Source organism: Triticum aestivum, chromosome 3D, assembly GCF_018294505.1.
Source record: "Triticum aestivum cultivar Chinese Spring chromosome 3D, IWGSC CS RefSeq v2.1, whole genome shotgun sequence".
Taxonomy (NCBI): domain Eukaryota; kingdom Viridiplantae; phylum Streptophyta; class Magnoliopsida; order Poales; family Poaceae; genus Triticum; species Triticum aestivum.
The window spans coordinates 17,855,826-17,874,610 of NC_057802.1; the positions used below are offsets into that span (position 1 = coordinate 17,855,826).

Consider the following 18,785-nt stretch of genomic DNA (forward strand, 5'->3'; position numbering starts at 1 on the left):
GTGGTCTCGGCGGCGCTCGGGGGAGGAGACAACGTTTCTGCGAGAGGAAGAAGGGAGCTGGGCGAATCGTTTTTTACCTAGATCTGACGGTCTCCGCGATTTGATCTGACGGCCCGCGCGCGACCTTCCGAAACGTTGGGCCGGTGCACCGGCGCATATCACTGCCCTTTATCTAATGAAACAAAAAAACATAGCCACGAGGCCCGCATAGATCGGCCCATGGTTAGTAGTAGTACTCTTCTTCTTGTCTAGCAAGAAGAAAGGATACAGTCACCGCCGGACCTTGAGACCCTCATAAGGTTCGTCGAAATAATTGGCGAAATGACTTGATCTTTATCTGCGGCGAGGTGCTTTTGGAGGAGGGTAGGCTGGATCCAGACATCCAGCAGGAGATGGGGGCCAAGAAGCCGCAGCTGCAGCCGCAGCCGGCGCCGGAGAAGCCAAAGCCGGACCCGCAGGTGCTAGTGCCGCCCGTCTTCGACTTCCCTCCCTTGGCCGCCCGCACCAGGTCGCCGTCCGTCGACTCCTCTCTTTCTTGAAATATCTTTTTGATTATCAATTAGTACTTCCCCCTCTTGATTCCTATCGCTTGCGACTCCGAGAGGAGGAACACCACCTCACCAACTGATGATGTATGTCGATTTCGTAGCGCAAATCGCAGGGAAATTGGGGATTGAGTGAACTGGGATTTAGTGGGGTCTGCTAGAGATGTTCTAAGCTATACAAACAGTGGGCTGGAGAGAAACTAGATAGAAGTTTTGGCATTTGAAACCATGGGGATTGAGGAAAACTATGGCATTGAGTTTAACCGGCGATTAGCAGTTGAACACCAGTTTAGCTGAAAGTTGAAATTGATAAAGATCTCCTTCTCGCGCTTGGCCCATCTGAGCCGTTCACATCTCCTGCTTCGCTGTGGACTGTCTGATGGTTTCGTTTTAACTGAAGAAGAAAACAAGAGCTGCTGACTGACGAACTGAAAGAATTGACATCCTGACAGTCTGCCTCTCAAGACCTCTTCTCCAGAGTTAGCTTTCATTCAGACATCTGACATGACAATCTACCACTCTTCTGCGGAAGGATTGCCTTTCATTTGCCCAACCTCGATCCAGCTAGTTCAGATGTGCTCTCTCCGTCCCACAATATAAGACGTTTTTGCAAGCTGTTTTAGGTTGCAAAAATATCTTATATTGTGGGGACGGAGGGAGTAGATATATGCATATGTGATAGGTGCCTCCATGCTCCTTGGGTATCTGTGTGCCGGAAGTGATCCTTCTGCAGTTAAGATGCAATATGTCCACTCCTCTCAACATTATATATATCTCTGTTGCTCTTGATTTGTGTATATGCACTCAAGTACCTAATCAATCATGCAGGATGTTGGTCCCGGCATATGAGCTCATGTTCGGGAAGCTCGCGCGACGCAGCCTCTTTGATGACTATTTCCATTCTGGGGGTGTGGACGCGCATATTGTGTTAAAGCAGTTGGGAGATTCTCATGCTGATCTGAATGCCACCGTATCCATCAAGCAAATATATGCGATTGCTGCTTTTTGTTGTATTTGGCTCTGTCCGGTTCATGACCATCTGGTTGTGTTTCAGTAGTATATATATGGTTGCTGTTGAAGCTTGGTGTAAAACGAGTTTCTTAACTTATGTATATACTCTTTTTGTTTTTTCTATATATATGTAGCTGCTCTGTTTCAGGATCGTCTCTTTTCCTGCAAGAGAAGTTGCTTTCCCTGACTTAATTCATTAGATGTCGACAAATGGGGGGGAAGCTCACTTTCGATGGCAGAGGTGCTTATTGCATAGTTTACCATAGCTATATTCCCTAATTCTTTAATGCATGCTTGTGATGACAATTTTTTTTGTAGGGATTTGAACGACCCCCATATATTTGTGGACTTTCTTGTGTCAACTCTGAAACCGTAAGTGATCTCTTGTTAGTCATCTAATTCTGTTATGCAAGGTGCAGAAATTGTACTGATTCAGCCTATAACTTATATTTTCCAGCACAATGCGGCTGTCTTCAAGCGTTTACTATCCGAAGTATGGTATTGGCGCCTTTGGGACGTTCCCTTTGAATATGGCAAACAGGGCTTATTTTTTTTAAATAATACATTTTTTAATTAAATTACAGAAATATTACGCCGAAAATATTATTTCTAAAAATAATACACCGTCGGCCCGCTGCAGGCCGACTGGACCTAATCGGCCCACAGCAGGCCGATCGGCTAGCAGCAGGCCGACTGCAGGCGCGGCTGGCACGCGGCGGCCTCTGGTTGGGCGGGCCACGTCGCGAGGGGGAGGGAGTAGGCTGTCGGCGTGGGTGCGCCCCTGTCGGCCTACCGCGGGCCGATCGGCCAGCTGCTGGCCGACAGGGTGCTGCCACCTCGCGCGGCTGGCCGGCTGCTGCCTTATCCTCCCCTTCCTCCCTTCTTCTGTTCTTTTCTGTTCTTACCTTCTCCTCTCTCTACACAAAAATGCCACTAATTTATACACCTAAATGAGCAAGTTATTCGCGATTTTGGCACCGTGAATGGATTCAACTCAGTTAGGGCAGCCAAAAGAGGTCTCGATCTACTGATGGGGTAGCTCGTGATGGTCGTGGTGAGCATTTTGGTGGAGGTGGTGGTGGTGAAGTTGGGGCAGTGTGGTGGTGGTGAAGTTGGAGCAGTGTGGTGGAGGTGAAGCTGTTGTTCGTCGTTCTTCGTTGGAGGCGGAGCACCGGCAGTTTGGTGGCCGCCGTTCGTCGTTCTTCGTTCGCACGCACGCTTCAAGGGTATATTTCAGCCCACATTTTATTTTTCGTAGGTGCTCCGGTAGTATTTGTTAATATGTTTCGATGTGAAATAAATTAGGTGTGCGATTATTGTTATTTGCCCCGGTAGTATACGTAAATATATTTAGATGTCAACTAATTAGTTGTGTAAAAATGTGTAGTTGCTCCGGTAATAATCCGTACTATATGTGGATGTCAAGTATTTAGGAGTGTCAGTATTTGTAGTAGTTCCAAAAAAAGTCCGTAATATAGGCAGTGCAGTCAAATATATTAATCTGTCAATATTTGTAGTTGCTACGGCAAATATTCGTAATATACTTGTAGGTGTGTGAATTGTATTAGTTGCTCCGTTAATATTCTGTAATATATAGCTAGGTAATATATAGACATGTCTAATATTTGTTAGTGGGGATATTAAGTTGTTGCTTAATACTTGTATTTCGTTGTTGAAAAAAAAATAGGTGAGTCGAGATGTCCGATGTAGTGAAGTTCAGATTTTACTACGGTCCTGGTACTGTCCAAACAACTGAGTTGGGAGCAGATCTGAGTGAATTTACTCACATAGAGGTGCCAATGAGCGCACCACAAACATGGTCTGTCAGTAAGTTGAAAGAATGGATTGCGGCAAGTTTAGGTCTTGATACTGAAACACACACCGTCGGTGTTCATGCATTGTGGACACGGTCAAGTTCAAAAATTTACTTTTATTTGAGGCCAATAGAGGGAGACTCCGATTGGGTGCGGTGGTTACAAGGTTGTGAACGAAGGGGATGCAATCCTGTTGCTTTAGTGCTTCCCGTCGTGAAGGAGGTCACTGCACATGAAGGCGAGGGTGGCTACGAAGGACAGAGCAGTCAGGTAGAAGGAGGAAATGCTTATGATACGAACAAGGACAGAGCAGTCAGGTAGAAGGAGGAAATGCTTATGGTTATGAACCAGGGCAGAGTAGTCAGGTAGAAGGAGGAAATGCCGATGGTGATTACAATGGCGAGGTGGACGCTGACGAGGTAGATGGGCACATGCAGAACCAGATGGAAGAAGAAGTCACCGATGTTGAAAGGGGTCATGCCGATGATTCTGACGAGTCAGATGAAGAAGAAAATGCAGAGGAGGTCCCGAATCCTGCATGGTGGAATCATGACTTATCATCTGCAATGACCGTGAATGATGGACATGATTCAGCCTGGCAATATCACCAAAACAATATTGCGACGGGTGCTATGTATCCGAACAAGCAAGCCCTGAAGGATGCAATAATTAATTGGGCAATGTCCACGCAAAGGTTTTCACAGCTCAGGTGTCCAGTCAGAAATTCCTGACAATGGTATGCAAGAACGCAGATTGTCCCGCCAGGGTGCACGGCTTTCTCCCTAAGTATGGCACAAGTTGGGTGATAAGTGACTTAGTTAATCACACTTGTCTTATTCCCTGCACCCCTCAAGATCATGCCAACCTTTCATCCACGCTTATTACTTGATTGTTTTACGATGAGATAGTGCAGGGCAAAGCTATGGAAGTGAAGGCAGTCCAGACAAAAGTCTTCGCCAGGTTCAAGTACAGAATTTCTTATGGCAAGGCTTGGAGGGCTAAGCATGCGGCGCTTGAGAGGAGATTTGGTTCTTATTTTGATGCATATGACTCTGTTGTCCACCTCCTCCACACCCTGCAGTAGCGGAATCCAGGCACCTATATTGATATCCAAGACATGTTCATGCCAGAGTTCCCAACTGTGAGGGTGTTGCATTGTCTCTTCTTCTCTTTCGGTGTATGCATTGAAGCTTTCAGGCATTGCCGATCGGTGATATGTGTTGACGGTACTTTTCTCACAGGCAAGTACAAGGGTCAGATCCTGACAGCCATAGGTCAAGACGGCCAAAATCAAGTCGTCCCACTGGCATTTGCTTTTGTGGAGAGTGAGAACATTGAAAGTTGGACATGGTTCTTCAGGCAGTTGAAAATATCAGTTGTGAAGGAGAAGCCCAATGTGTGCATCCTTCATGACAGGCATGCAGGTATACTCAGTGCGATAAGGACACTGACAAACCCAGGCCCTGAGGAACAAGTTCCATGGCAGGACTTGCAGAGCCGTTGGTGCATGCGCCATCTGGGGGCTAATTTCTTCTCGCAGTTTAGAAATAAGAACCTGATGAATCTGTTCAAAAAACTCTGCAAGCAGAACCAGTTATGGAAGTACAATTTGATACGCGACAGACTTAATGTGTGCACGCAGAGACACGTGAGGGACAGGAAAGTTGCAAGAGATGCAGCGGTGAGGGCACATGTTGAAGCAGTAGCTGCACAGTTGGCAACAGGAACAGCGGCCGTGGAGGAGGAGCCTGTTGGGCTATGTGACCTGTCAGGCTTTGACCCACCTGGTACTAGGAGAAGGCTCGGGAGGTCGATTAAAACCTTTGAGCAGTGGATAGAGCATGAGCCTCTAGAGAGGTGGTCTTTGCTATATGACACACATGGAGCAAGGTACGGTGTCATGACAACGAACCTCGCGGAAACATACAATTTTGTCCTCAGAGGAAACCGGGCATTGCCACTTACAGCCATCGTTGAGAGTATTTTCTATGGCACCGCCAAGTATTTCAGAGACAGACGTCAAAAAGCAGAGCAGCATATCTTGAACAACCCAAATACACGGTACTGTGAAAGAGTCACGAAGTACATGGACAACAAGATGCAAAAAGCTAGGTCACACACTGTAGTCGCCATCGGTAATCAAGAAAGAAGGTTTGAGGTCCGCTTAGCCAACAACAAATTCAGATGTGCAAATGAGTTGAGGACGCATGAGGTGAAAATTGGCAATGAAGCCTGGCCAACGTGTGAGTGCACATGCAATAAACCGAAATTGCTTCACCTACCTTGCTCACATGTACTTGCTGCTTGCGGGCAGCTTGGAATGGACGCAATATTGTTTGTGTCTCCATTTTTTCTGAAAGAGTCTGTCCTCAATACCTGGATAGGTGAGCTGATGGGTTTTCGATCAATGGGTAATTTCAACAACGTCAACCCCGCTGAAAGGCGTTACATTCCAAACCCAGAGCATATGCGTACAAGTAGAGGCAGACGGCAGTGTCAGCGCATCCGAAATGATATGGATGAATCTGAAGCAGGAGGTCCGACTAGGCAATGCATTCTATGCAATGAATTTGGCCATAGGGACACTAATTGTCCCACTTTCGTCACTGGGCGTGGACGAGGCAACCGGGGAAGAAGCGGAGGTAGAGGCAGTAGAGGAGTAAGAGCAAGAGGAAGAAGCTAAGCTAGCAGTAGTATGTTCTGAATTTGTATTAAGTGTGGCACTATGTTCTGAATTTGTATTAAGTGTGGCACTATGTTCTGAATTTGTATTAAGTGTGGCACTATGTTCTGAATTTTTATTAAGTGTGGCACTATGTTCTGAATTTGTAATAAGTGTGACACTATGTTCTGAATTATTATTAAGTGTGACACTATGTTCAGAATTTTGTATGTGCAGGAATGTCGAGATTGTGGTTGCTGAATGGGGACATTTATAGGGGTCATCGTGCTGCGATATGGTATGAGCACAAGCGTGAGCCTCTGGTCACTCGCACTCCTAAGGAAAACTGGAAGATACACTCAGGATGGCTTCAGCGGTATGTGTTTTATTAATTTGCACACTGACATGCATATTAATGATTGAGATGGGAGACAGTAACTGAAAAGTTCTCTGATGAAGGTTGAAATGGGCCGGCCTTTTACCTTTCGCGCGTCTGGTTGAGTCTATCCCGGGTGAGAAACGCCTCGCCATCGATGGGTCTTTGCTGAGCTGCTTAGTGGACCGTTGGAGGCCAGAGTCCCACACGTTTCACTTCAGATGGGGAGAGATGGCTCCTACTCTGGAGGATGTGTCACTTTTGCTCGGACTACCGTTGGCAGGTCATGTCGTAGGACCGTTGGACGCACCGGCTGGTTGGGAGCGAGCTCTTACACAACGTTTTCATGGTGTTTTTCCGGATGCTCCGGATCCGGTATGGGAGCATCACGGACCTAAGTATGAGTGGTTGCCAAATTTCCGGGTAATTTCCCCTACCTATTATCTTCAAGTTATCGTGCATACAGTTTTACAGAAAATAATTACGGCTTACTAAAACTTTCTCTTCGCTTAATGCATATCCAGAACTTCCGGGCGCCGTTGACTGCGGAACAGATCACTCGGAGCCTGGAGGCCTACTTACTGTGGCTTTTCGGCAAGGTGATGTTCACGGAGAACCATGTCACCACTATTAGCGCCCTCTACATCCCTATGGCACTCGAGATAGCGAGCGCTCAGACGGCGGATCAGATCAGACAGAGGAGTTGGGGTTCTGCGGTCTTAGCGGCTACATACCGAGGTATGTGCAACGGTTGCCAGCTTACATCGAGAAAGCCAGCCCTTCTTGGATGCCCTCTATTCCTACAGCTGTGGTCGTGGGAGAGGTTCTCTATAAGGCGACCAGATGTACGTGTTCATGAGCCTATAGACGCCATGTTTGATGTTGACGGCATCGACATGTCTACTTTCGGTCTGTGTTGGACACGTCGCGAGGTATGGCGCACCGTGTTGTAGTTTAATGCAACTTTTTTCTGCACAAGAGATAGTTTGATGCTAGCGGCTACTAACTTTTCTTTTCTGCAGAGACGCTTTGCTAGTGATCAGACCAGGAAGGCATACACAGCATTGAACGAGCAGCTCGATGCGTACACCGGGGTCATCTGGCAGCCCTACACGGAAGCAGCCATACAAGCGAGATACCCTGGTGGTATGTCTGTGCTATGCACAAGGGACCGAGATTACTGGATGACAAAATCTAAGATCATCTTCGATGTCTTCGTCGAGGAGATGGCACAACAGAGGGTTATGAGGCAATTTGGTCTTCTGCAGTTGGAGCTACCTCCCCCTATAGAGAACCCGGTGCCAGCACACATCCACAGGTATTAACTAGTTTTTTAATGTTGCATTATCTTTCATAGTACTCCATTCGAAGCTTTAGGTAATTGTTGAACACACACCACAATTTTAGGACGACAAGGAAGGGCATGACCAGGACTACTGCTGACTGGCTAGTCAGACTAGAGCCGTATGTTATAGAATGGGAGACAGCAAACACAAATCTATGGCACGAGAATCACAATTTCGATCTCGATGAATTCAATCTCTATTTGCGGCGCTACATGACCGGAACACGGTTACGCATTGTTGAGTACTCCCACCCAGAGGAGATACCGGATCCTACTCCGTCGGATATGTACCCGAGCTATGATACTTCGGGCTCTAGGCAGTACGCGGTAAGATATATTTTCTTTACGTAATGTTGTCACATACTTTGACGTGCAAGAGACAGACATTATTAATCGTCATGGAAATTTGCAGGCTACCTTAACACGCGAACTCTACGACGACGTGACCACCTTTGGACGATCACTATTGTCTGGACCTCTTTTCAGCATCGTCCAGTGCTACAACCCTTCTTCGAAAGAATTCAGAATAAGATACGGACTGTGTACGAGGCTATCACGTGCACCCGGAGAACCGATGTTGTTCAGCACCAGCAGGAGCAGCCGCGTCACTCCATGCACCGACATCAACCACGTCCACGTCTAGCACATCAGCCGACAACCAGGCCACCCCGTCCTGACCAACCTGGCAGTTCTACGTGGCACCCGCAGCACTATGGTCCCACATCGAGCTTCGTGTTTTCTCCACAGCCACAGCAACACGGTCCCTCGCCGAGCTTCGTGTTATCTCCACAGCCACAGTAGCACGGTCCCTCGTCCAGTTTCGTGTTTGAGCCAGAGCAGACGTCACAGCCAGCAGGTATGTGTCTTCATATTTATTGTTTTCAATATTAATTGACGCGACCTCATTCTTCATGATGAAACGTTCCATCGCGTAGGAGTCTATGGATATCAGGCGTCTATGTCGGCATCACATGATACGTGGGGGAGTGATCAACATCCCGAGGAGAACATACAGACTCAGATGTCGCAGCACACCCAGTGGATGAACATGTTTTCAACTCCTCCACCAGGCCCCATATAGGATACACAGCATAACCAGGGAGAGTCTGAGATTCCTCCTCGTCACATTAGGGCACCCGACAGGTTGGGATGGTCGCCGCTTCCAGATCCGCGTCCCCGCCAGGCCATACGTCGTCACTGACGCTTCTATCTATCAGTAGAGACATTACCATCTATTTTTGTGTGAGACTTATGTCTATTCTATGTATGAGACAAATGACTATGTACTTATGTACGAGACATATGTCTGCTCTATTTTAGTACTCTGTTATCCGAACTACAAGATCATATTTAGATAGAACATAATATTCATACAATGAGACATTACAAACAACTAGATAGAACTACATCTAAATTAAATGGTACGTAACTGAACTCACAACATACAGCATAAAAACTACATGAAGTCATCATCGTCATCCTCGATCGATGCAGAACTCTTGCCCTTCGACGATGAAGAATTCTTGCCCTTCGACGATGCAGAAACCTTGCCCTTCGATGATGAAGAACCCTTTCCCGCCATATGTTCGCGCCAACTATTTCCCGCCACCCGTTTCCCGCCACCCGTTTCCCGCCACCCATTTCCCGCCACCCCTTCCCGCCATACCGCAGTCGTTCTTTCCCGCCATTTTCTCCTCTCTACCTATAAAACCCCCTTCAGACGGAGGTGGATAAGCATTGCAGTGTGGTGGTGGTGAAGTTGGGGCAGTGTGGTGGAGGTGAAGCTGTTGTTCGTCGTTCTTCGTTGGAGGCGGAGCACCGACAGTTTGGTGGCCGCCGTTCGTCGTTCTTCGTTCGCACACACGCTTCAAAGGTATATTTCAGCCCACATTTTATTTTTCGTAGGTGCTCCGGTAGTATTTGTTAATATGTTTCGATGTGAAATAAATTAGGTGTGCGATTATTGTTATTTGCCCCGGTAGTATACGTAAATATATTTAGATGTCAACTAATTAGTTGTGTAAAAATGTGTAGTTGCTCCGGTAATAATCCGTACTATATGTGGATGTCAAGTATTTAGGAGTGTCAGTATATGTAGTAGTCCAGAAAAAAGGTCCGTATTATAGGCAGTCCAGTCAAATATATTAATCTATCAATATTTGTAGTTGCTACGGCAAATATTCGTAATATACTTGTAGGTGGGTGAATTGTATTAGTTGCTCCGTTAATATTCTGTAATATATAGCTAGGTAATATATAGACATGTCTAATATTTGTTAGTGGGGATATTAAGGGGTAGGTTAGGTACTCAATGCGATTTGTGTGTTGCAGATGGCTAAGGGTACTCAGTGGGTGCTTAGCCCTATTGTTCATGTCCAAGGCTTTTCTCCAAGTGTTGTGCAAGTTAGTGAAGTGGACCTCACTTTTGATTGGTTGAAGACTAAATTCATGTTGAAGCAAGGGTTGAAGGAAGACGATTTTGTGTACTACGTCAGCAGTAAGCAGTCAGATGGCCCTGGGGAAAGAAAATTGATTGACATAACTGATGATGGCAAGATTCAAGAAATGCTGAGCGAATGGGAATGGAAAAGGGTTGTTGAGTTGCATTGCTACAGGAAACCGAGTTATATGTGATGAATTTGTCATTCGAGATCCGCCTCTCCGCCAGGCCAGACGTCGTCACTGACGCTTCTATCTATCAGTAGAGACATTACCATCTATTTCTATGTGAGACTTATGTCTATTCAATGTATGAGACAAATGACTATGTACTTATGTACGAGACATATGCCTACTCTATTTTAGTACTCTGTTATCCGAACTACAATATCATATTTAGATAGAACATAATATTCATACAACGAGACATTACAAACAACTAGATAGAACTACATCTAAATTAAATGGTACGTAACTGAACTCACAACATACAGCATAAAAACTACATGAAGTCATCATCGTCATCCTCGATCGATGCAGAACTCTTGCCCTTCGACGATGAAGAACTCTTGCCCTTCGACGATGTAGAAACCTTGCCCTTCGATGATGAAGAACTCTTGCCCTTCGATGATGCAGAACCCGGAAGCGGCGGCATGAAGATATCATCTTCGTCCTCGCTCTCCTCAGTCCATAAACATGGATTATTTGCTGCAATCCTTCTGAAAGTTTCACTCTTCGGCACCACTACCTTCTTCCACCTGTCATGCAACCTAAGAAGTTCTTTACGTACCTCCTCATAGGTCCTTTCAGGCCACCCAGACCTACGTAATTGGTGAGCCAACTCATTCATTATGGTGTCACTACCGGTGAGTTCGTCCCATGGAACTATCCTATTATCCATCCTGAAATTGGTAGCTAGCCTCAGAAGAGTCCTGCTCATCCCAGGGTGAAAACTACGATCGAAAGGATAATGGGACATCTCAACTACACTACACTGCAATGCTTATCCACCTCCGTCTGAAGGGGGTTTTATAGGTAGAGAGGAGAAAATGGCGGGAAAGATCGACTGCGGTATGGCGGGAAAGGGTTGGCGGGAAATGGGTGGCGGGAAACGGGTGGCGGGAAATAGTTGGCGCGAACATATGGCGGGAAAGGGTTGTGCGGAATACGTCATAGTTTTACAAAAAAAATCAGGGATCATTCGGAAAAAAATGGTGGCATGCACCAGTCGGCCCACAACAGGCCAACTGAGCCTAGTCGGCCCACTGCGGGCCTATCGGCCAACTGCAGGCCGACTGGACCCTGTCGGCCAACTGCAGGCCGACTGGACTTGATCTGGTGGCCGACAGCCCAATCGGCCAGCAGCAAGCAGATGGGCCACCAGTCGGCCTGCTGTGGGCTGACTAGGCTCAGTCGGCCTGCAGCGGGCCGACGGTGTATTATTTTTGAAAATTATTTTTTCAGCGTAATATTTCTGTAATTTAATAAAAAATGTATTATTTAAAAAAAATTAGCGCAAACAGGTCGGTTGTATATCTTGACTGTGGCTGTCAATCATCCATTTAGTTGTACATAGCTTCCCACTAACATCTTCATGAGAGAGTTCCATGACCAAGTACAAGACATTTCCATTACCAAGTAAAAGATGTTCTCTTTCTTGATTTGGAAATATGATTAGTAACATGGTGAATTTTATTCTTCTGTTTTGCAGAGCATGCTCAGAAGATTATGGTGTCATGGGTTTACGATATGGTTCAGAGAATCTATCAATTGGGGCCTCCTTCGTCCCATTTCCTTGTATGTTATTACTTATAGTTCTAGTTGGAGTATTGAATTATAATTACAGAGTCAAAATATTGTGTTCCACGTATTAGTATCAATTTTGAATCTATTTCTTATGTTATTCTCTAATAAAATACTTGCATTCAGTTATGTCATGGTATGCTGATATTACTTTTGTTTGTAGCGCCTGGTGAGGTACCCTACGGTGCATGGTTGGCTGGGAGAAAAGGGAATTTAAGTGCAGGCGTACAATACAAACCACTAGGTTTGTGTTACTAAACTTTCACTGATTGTCAGAGCAATACATTCTAGGCCAAAGATAATGAGGCTCTTGCATATCCTTTTTTATTTGAATATTTGATACTCTTCTGTGTCCACATGGAAGATGCTTCTTTACATTTTTGAGGCTTTATGTTTACAATGTTTTACTCGACTTAGAAAGGACCATAAATAAGTTTTTTTTATGTTATAAGGGTTTATAAGCTGCAAATTCATTTTTGCTGTAAAAAAATAGTGTATTGTTCATAATTTATTGGGAAGCTAAGTGCAAACAATAAACAGCATGATGTCATATCACTTGATTTTTATCTACAGTAGATTTTTAACTAGGATATTAGTAGAACCTACTGTGTATTTTATACTCAAGGAATTTAAAGAAATAAATGGCCAACTAGTCAAGTACATGTATCCACAAGTCTGTGCACTTGGAGACCTTTCTTTTTATAAATTCCATGCTATGTACTCCCTCCGTCCCATAATGTAAGACCATTTTGCAAGCTATGGTATTAACTAGTTGCGATTATAGGTTATTGTAATTTGCACTGCATCAAATTTAATGTTCTGCTGACATGGCATATATTTATTATTACAAGCATTTTCCTCTTAGGAGTCATGTGGTTTTTTTTACATAAAGATGATCAGGATATAGATGTTCACTGTATTTACACTTCGCAGCATTTTATTGTGTGTCACTGGCGAAAGCATTTTTGATTTTCTCTTCTGTCTAAAAATATATAATCCCAACAGGTGGAAGCAAGGATCCTATGCCTTTTACAGACTTGAAGAACTGGAATTTTGCAATCGGTTATGGTCTTGGCTCAACTAGCCCACTCAGCCCTTCATTTACTTTTGCACTAGAGCTCATTAGAAGTTCACAGGTTTGTTATATTTATTCCTTATTATTTGACAAGAAAGATTCCTATTGTTTGTTAGCTTGCAATGGCTTAGGTATTTTCACAAGATTATAAACAGAGTGCCGGTCATGATGTGTATTAATTTGTTAGCTTGCAATGGCTTACATAGTTTTGCAAGATTATAAACAGACTGCCAGCCATGATGTGTATCTGATGCAGTGATGCATATAATTAAGATGCTCCGATCTTTAAATAATTAATACTGCTGAATTGTGAACATGATTATTCTCTGAAAAATTATCAAACTATACCATTCTCTGTTTATAATTTTCATAAGTTATTTACTTATATATTATGCACTTCTTTCTAACCAATGATCAATCACAGCGAAACAGAGTTCTTATGCTAAAGGGGAACCTTGATATCTTACATGTAGTTTTCCCTTCATCAAATCTCATATGCAATAAAATTTACATGTAACTATTCTCACACAATGGCATTTCTGTGTCCTTGGTGTGCAGCTGGTTGCATCATTCTATCAGCACCATATTTCTGGAAAGGTAAGTGCAATTGCATTTCATTTCTTGAAACCTAGTGTTCCCTCCTGCAACTAGAATCGAGATTTAAAAGATATCTCCTTTATCCTAGTTAGTAATTTACTCAAGCAGTTCATACTGCTAGCCCTTGGTGACTGGTTTATTTGTCCTCTATTTGATCTTTTAGGAAAACATTTTTCTTGAAAGGTTTTAGCAAAACATTTTGATAGGCTACAATATTTAATTTGGGGGTATATTATATTTCATTTCTTCGAATAATAATGTTTAATGCATGCATTAAAATTTTATTATGAGCATTTAAAACAAATATCACATCGTTTGGAATTCTAGCAGAATAAAATCCAATTTGGGATTACTTTCTAAAATTACGAAATTAGGAGAAATCATAACCACCCGGTGAATTACAGGAGCGACACTTAGCAGAAAGAATTTTGTCCTTCATGAGTTCAAAGACGAAATTGCATTATTTAGATATTTCATTCTAACCAACAGTCTTTATATGACATCAGGAACTAAAGTATCGGGGTGAACCAGATATTTTTGGAACTTTAAACTACATTGATCTTGGACTTGAGCTAGCCACAAGGTAAAAGAAGACATATTTGTCAGTCTTGCGACCGATTCAGTTTACTACAACTCTATCTTGTGTGAACTTTAGGGTGGATAAAGACAAACCAACAGACGATGTTGGCAATTCCTCGTTTCAGGTAGCTGCAAGTTGGCCGCTTAATACTGATTTACTTGTAAAGGTCAGCTGCACCTCAGTTATTTTCTTTTATGACACTGTATCCTGGCAACCAATGCTTCATAAGCATTTCCTGTCTTGATGGTTTGTTTTGGAGTACTGCATATTTCTTACAGAATCCTGCAGGAACTGAACTATTTCACTTGAAGTTATTTTGAAATTCCTGTAAAATTAAGAATTCATTGAAAAATATTTTTGTCGAGTAGTCAACGCGGTGGCAATATTCAGGAGAACTCACCCTGTGGGAGATTTATAACTTGCATGTTTTGCCTTCCTTCAAACGTTTTCCTCCAGTTATATAATATGTACTAAATTTGGAGTTATCTATTCATGTCTTGATTTATTTAAGACTCATCATTGTTATTTTCTTACCAGGGGAAGTTAGGCCCCTCCAAGTCTTCTGCAGCATTGGCGTATAAGTTTCCACCCTTCTTTACATGTAGTGTCACAGGTTTGCAACCCTTCAATTCCTTGAAATAATTTATTTGCAGGCACAACCTTGTTATAGCCTACTCCTTCTGTATATGTAAGACGTTTTTTGATACAAAGGGAGTATCAAAAAACGTCTTATATTTTGATACAAAGTAAGTATTTTTTTAAAGGCTACATAAAAAATTGCTCCCGAGCTTCTCTATTTGATGTGGCCATAATATATTATCTAATTCAGCTCTATGCCTTGTTCAACAAAAACCCAATGTTTCCCATATTCATCGCAGAATTTTCGAAATACATTCAGCCCTAAATATCTTACCTGCTTATACTAAGTACCTTAGTGTTCCTATATATTGTGGACTGACTGCTCGAGAATCTGATGCAAGATGTTTTGATGCCGGCCTTTAACTCATGTTATAGTTTTTGTTAGACAAGTAGAATTGTAAATTAATGATTTCTAAGGAGACCATGAAGACACAATACATGAACAATAATATTATTTTTTTGAAACACGGTCTCTTAGGCCCAGTTCATTAGAATAGAGTTGCCCGGTTAATTTATGGAAACCCGAGCGAAAACAGTTACAACACGCCCTTAAGAAAGGTCACCCGGCCAACCTGGCACCAACAAGACCACACACACCGCCGAGAAGTGGACACCGTCGAGGCTGCATGTATTGTCATCGTCATCATCTCTCCCCGAGCAGGCAACTCCAACTTCGCCGCAGACGACCCATGAAGACCCCTTCGAAACAAACGACACACGACGACCTCGCCAGCCAAAGCCAAACAATCACCGAAGAGTCGAGGATCGGCAGCTCCAATTTCGCCGATGCGCTTTATAGGAGAAAGTTGCACGCCTCGCACCGACCTAACCCAACGCAACCTCCGGAGAGCACCATCCGCTCAAACCACCCTCAAGGAGTCATCGATGCCGCACGGCCCCCGCCACACGCAGTTCCGACTTCTCTGTCGCTGTGAGAAATAAGCGCAGGCACACTCATTGGCGAACCGGGCCGTCGACATCAGAAGGACAAGCCGCGACCCAGCTCCACACAACATCATCGTTGTCGCCACACAAGTCGCAACACCAACCACTCGCATCACCGGTTGGGCACTTGCCAACCGTGATGCCATTCATGTCCAGCCGAAGGGAAGCGCATGGTAGGATCACCGGTCTTCAAAGCAACGCCCCAAAGGGGGAAACGGCGCGTCGTTGCCCGACCTAGATGGCTCTAGACTTTCGCCTGAAGAACGAGATCCAAGGATGAAGCGGGTCGAAGAACACCACGTTGGTGCCCTCAAGAAAGGGAACGACACCCGAAGGCGCCGCCACCGCCAGCTGGGCAAAGCTTGCACTCGGAGCAGACCTGACGAACACCCTCAGGCAGCCGACCGAAGCTAGCCTGCACAGCAACCACGCCGTCGCCACATAGGGACCACCATACAGCCCATCCGCCTTGCTGTCGGCCACCATGGTCATCGGGATGAGCGACAGCGCAGCACCGCCGCAAAGGCCACCACAGGCAGCAGATGCGCGAGAAGTGCGCCCAGATCCACCAGAAGCCACAACCCTCGCGCCGCAATGACGCAGACAGAGGAAATGCCCCGCCGCCACCTTCCCGTGGAACGTGCGGGCTTAGGCGGCGGCGATGCGGAGGGGGGGGGGGGGGCAGGAGTGGAGGCCTTGCGGCGGCGGTGCTGGGTTCCCCTGGTGTCGCCCGAGCAAGGTGATGCGGGGGTCGGGACAGGTATTTTGCCAAATACATGAACATATCACCAAGAATTATCAGTAGCTAAGTATTTGTGGTAGAGATGTTGGTGTTCTTTCAACCTTTCATCCGCTTTCTTAACAATGTTTCCTATTTGCAGTTGAAAATGATCATTCAAAAGGTACAAGATCGTATGGATTGGGAATTCTTGTTGAGGACAGAGAGCCCAGGTTGCAGTCTATGTCACATATATATGATTCTATCGCTAGCAGTATCATGAACTAAACCAATATGTTTTGTTTACGAATATTCTGATTAATGTTGTACTGATAAGATTATTTCCTATCTTAATGCAGATGCCAAACACTTGATCAAGATTGTAAGGTGGTGAAACAACATGAGATGGACGCTGATGGAAAGGAGCGCGTCCTCGAGTTTGACTTTGTTCCGGGCAACTATGACAATTTACCAACGGAGTTGAAGCCTATCGACAAAGTATTGTAATTGTAGGTTGTTACACTTACTGGAGTCGGGAAACCCCACAAAATTATAGTTATTATGGGTGTTAGATTAGTTGATCAACTGCTTTGATAAGGACAATCATGTGGTGCGATGAACTGTCATTTAACCTCGAAATACAATGCTATTATACACAACTGTCAAATGTTCTAGAGATGCTATTGTCTCAGGTGGTCTGAGTTTTTTTTCTCTTGAAGTCGGCCCCAATACTTGTGATTCACTAAAAAAGGAATAGCGTTGCCCGGTTGAATTTTCACACACAGACAATCAAGAAAATAATAAAAAAAGGCATTGATAGGCGCTGGCGCACCGGCTAAACTTTCGGCCGGTCAATGCGCAGCCGTCCGATTTAACTGCGTGTAGCCATCAGATCACGGCCCCGAGAATCGCTTTTTTCCTATAAAATAATCACATCCAACAAAAAATAGAGGGGAGCACAAAAAAGCAGTGGCCGCCGCCAACACTTGCCATGGATGACCCAGGCAACAACCTTCGAAGCCCACCGCCGCAGGTCCCTCGCCGCCGGTCACCACCGATCACCGGCCTCGCCGCCGGCCGCCGCCCTCCCCGCTGGTCGCCGCATGCGTTTCTCGTCGGCACGCATGCAACAGAGTGCACAGTGCACCCCGCCGTTGCATCTCCGGTAGAGATGACCGCAACTCCGGTGGCGACGGGCGCCACAACACTCGTCGTCGAGCTTGTGTTGTACCTCGCCCTCGATTTATTGGACGCAGCAAAAATTGCTGCCTGTTGTAGCAAAACAGCATGATGGTTCCAGCAAAAATCAAAAACACATTGGTAGAAAAATTGGGATATTTAGGCGTTCCAACAAACCAAGAAATGGTGGTAGCAAAAATTGGTATTGTTCCAGCAAAAAAAACACATGTGGTAGAAAAATGCAAAACTGAGCCTTGGTTCCAGCAAAATCAAAAAGGGGATGGTAGCAAAAATTGACTATGGTTGTAGCAAACCACAAAACGGTGGTAGCAAAAACGCAAAAAATGGTGCATTGGTTCCAGCACCGGGAACGCTGGTTCCAGCTTCCGGTGATGCCCGCTGTAGCACCACGAATGCCGGTTGCAGCATCTCGCCCCCATTGTCGCCAGTAGAGGTTCCCTCTGCCTCCAGTATCTACTCTTGCTGTCCCGGTCGCTCGTCGGTCGTTGCTGTGGTGGTTGCAACACCGGATTCGCCTTCATGTTGCTTCAACCATCGCCGCTCGCCGCAGCTGAAAAACTTTGCAGCTCCCCGGAATTGAGGTTGCAACTCCCTGCGGGGGCGTTGCCGCTTCTTGCTAGATGGACGCAACATCCGGTTAATTTCGCTGTACAGCAGGTGGATTTGAGGGAGGCGCTGACGGCAGGGACGACGGTGGTGGTCGTTGTCTGCTGGATGGAGACGACGGGGATGAGAAGACGATGGGGATGAGAACGAGTGGAAGGGGCTGTAGAGAAAGAGATAAGGTCAAGGCAGAAAAAGCGGTCGAGCGGGTCCACAGCACGCGTGGCGTGCGAGACGGACTTCACGTGCACAGGAAACAGGCAGGGGCCACAGCCAGCGTGGCGCAAGCCGGCTGAAAGTTCGGCCGGCGCGCCAAACGCAAACATTTACTTAAAAAAAAAGCACCGTTGAGGTTGTCATCAAGTCATCGCCATCACTTCTCCGCGAGCCAGCGCCTACCATGCAAGCCCTGCAGCCGAACACCCATCTCGTG

The 18,785-nt window shown here is 45.4% G+C and overlaps 1 protein-coding gene and 1 long non-coding RNA gene across 2 annotated transcripts; both read left to right on the forward strand.

Annotated features, from left to right (window-relative positions):
• Nucleotides 1–288: 288 nt before the first annotated feature.
• Nucleotides 289–17,056, forward strand: LOC123076059 (uncharacterized). The gene is made up of 14 exons (XM_044498505.1): nt 289–508; nt 1,374–1,515; nt 1,757–1,797; nt 1,875–1,928; nt 2,014–2,103; nt 11,910–11,989; nt 12,159–12,239; nt 13,001–13,131; nt 13,629–13,667; nt 14,174–14,250; nt 14,323–14,413; nt 14,785–14,860; nt 16,713–16,782; nt 16,909–17,056. Exons 1-14 carry the CDS (start codon nt 393–395, stop codon nt 17,054–17,056), a joined length of 1,236 nt encoding a protein of 411 aa, XP_044354440.1. The 5' UTR covers nt 289–392.
• LOC123073833 (uncharacterized) lies at nt 7,762–8,981 on the forward strand. The gene is made up of 3 exons (XR_006435756.1): nt 7,762–8,080; nt 8,166–8,609; nt 8,689–8,981. It is a non-coding gene; the product is annotated as an uncharacterized lncRNA (long non-coding RNA).
• Nucleotides 17,057–18,785: the final 1,729 nt, after the last annotated feature.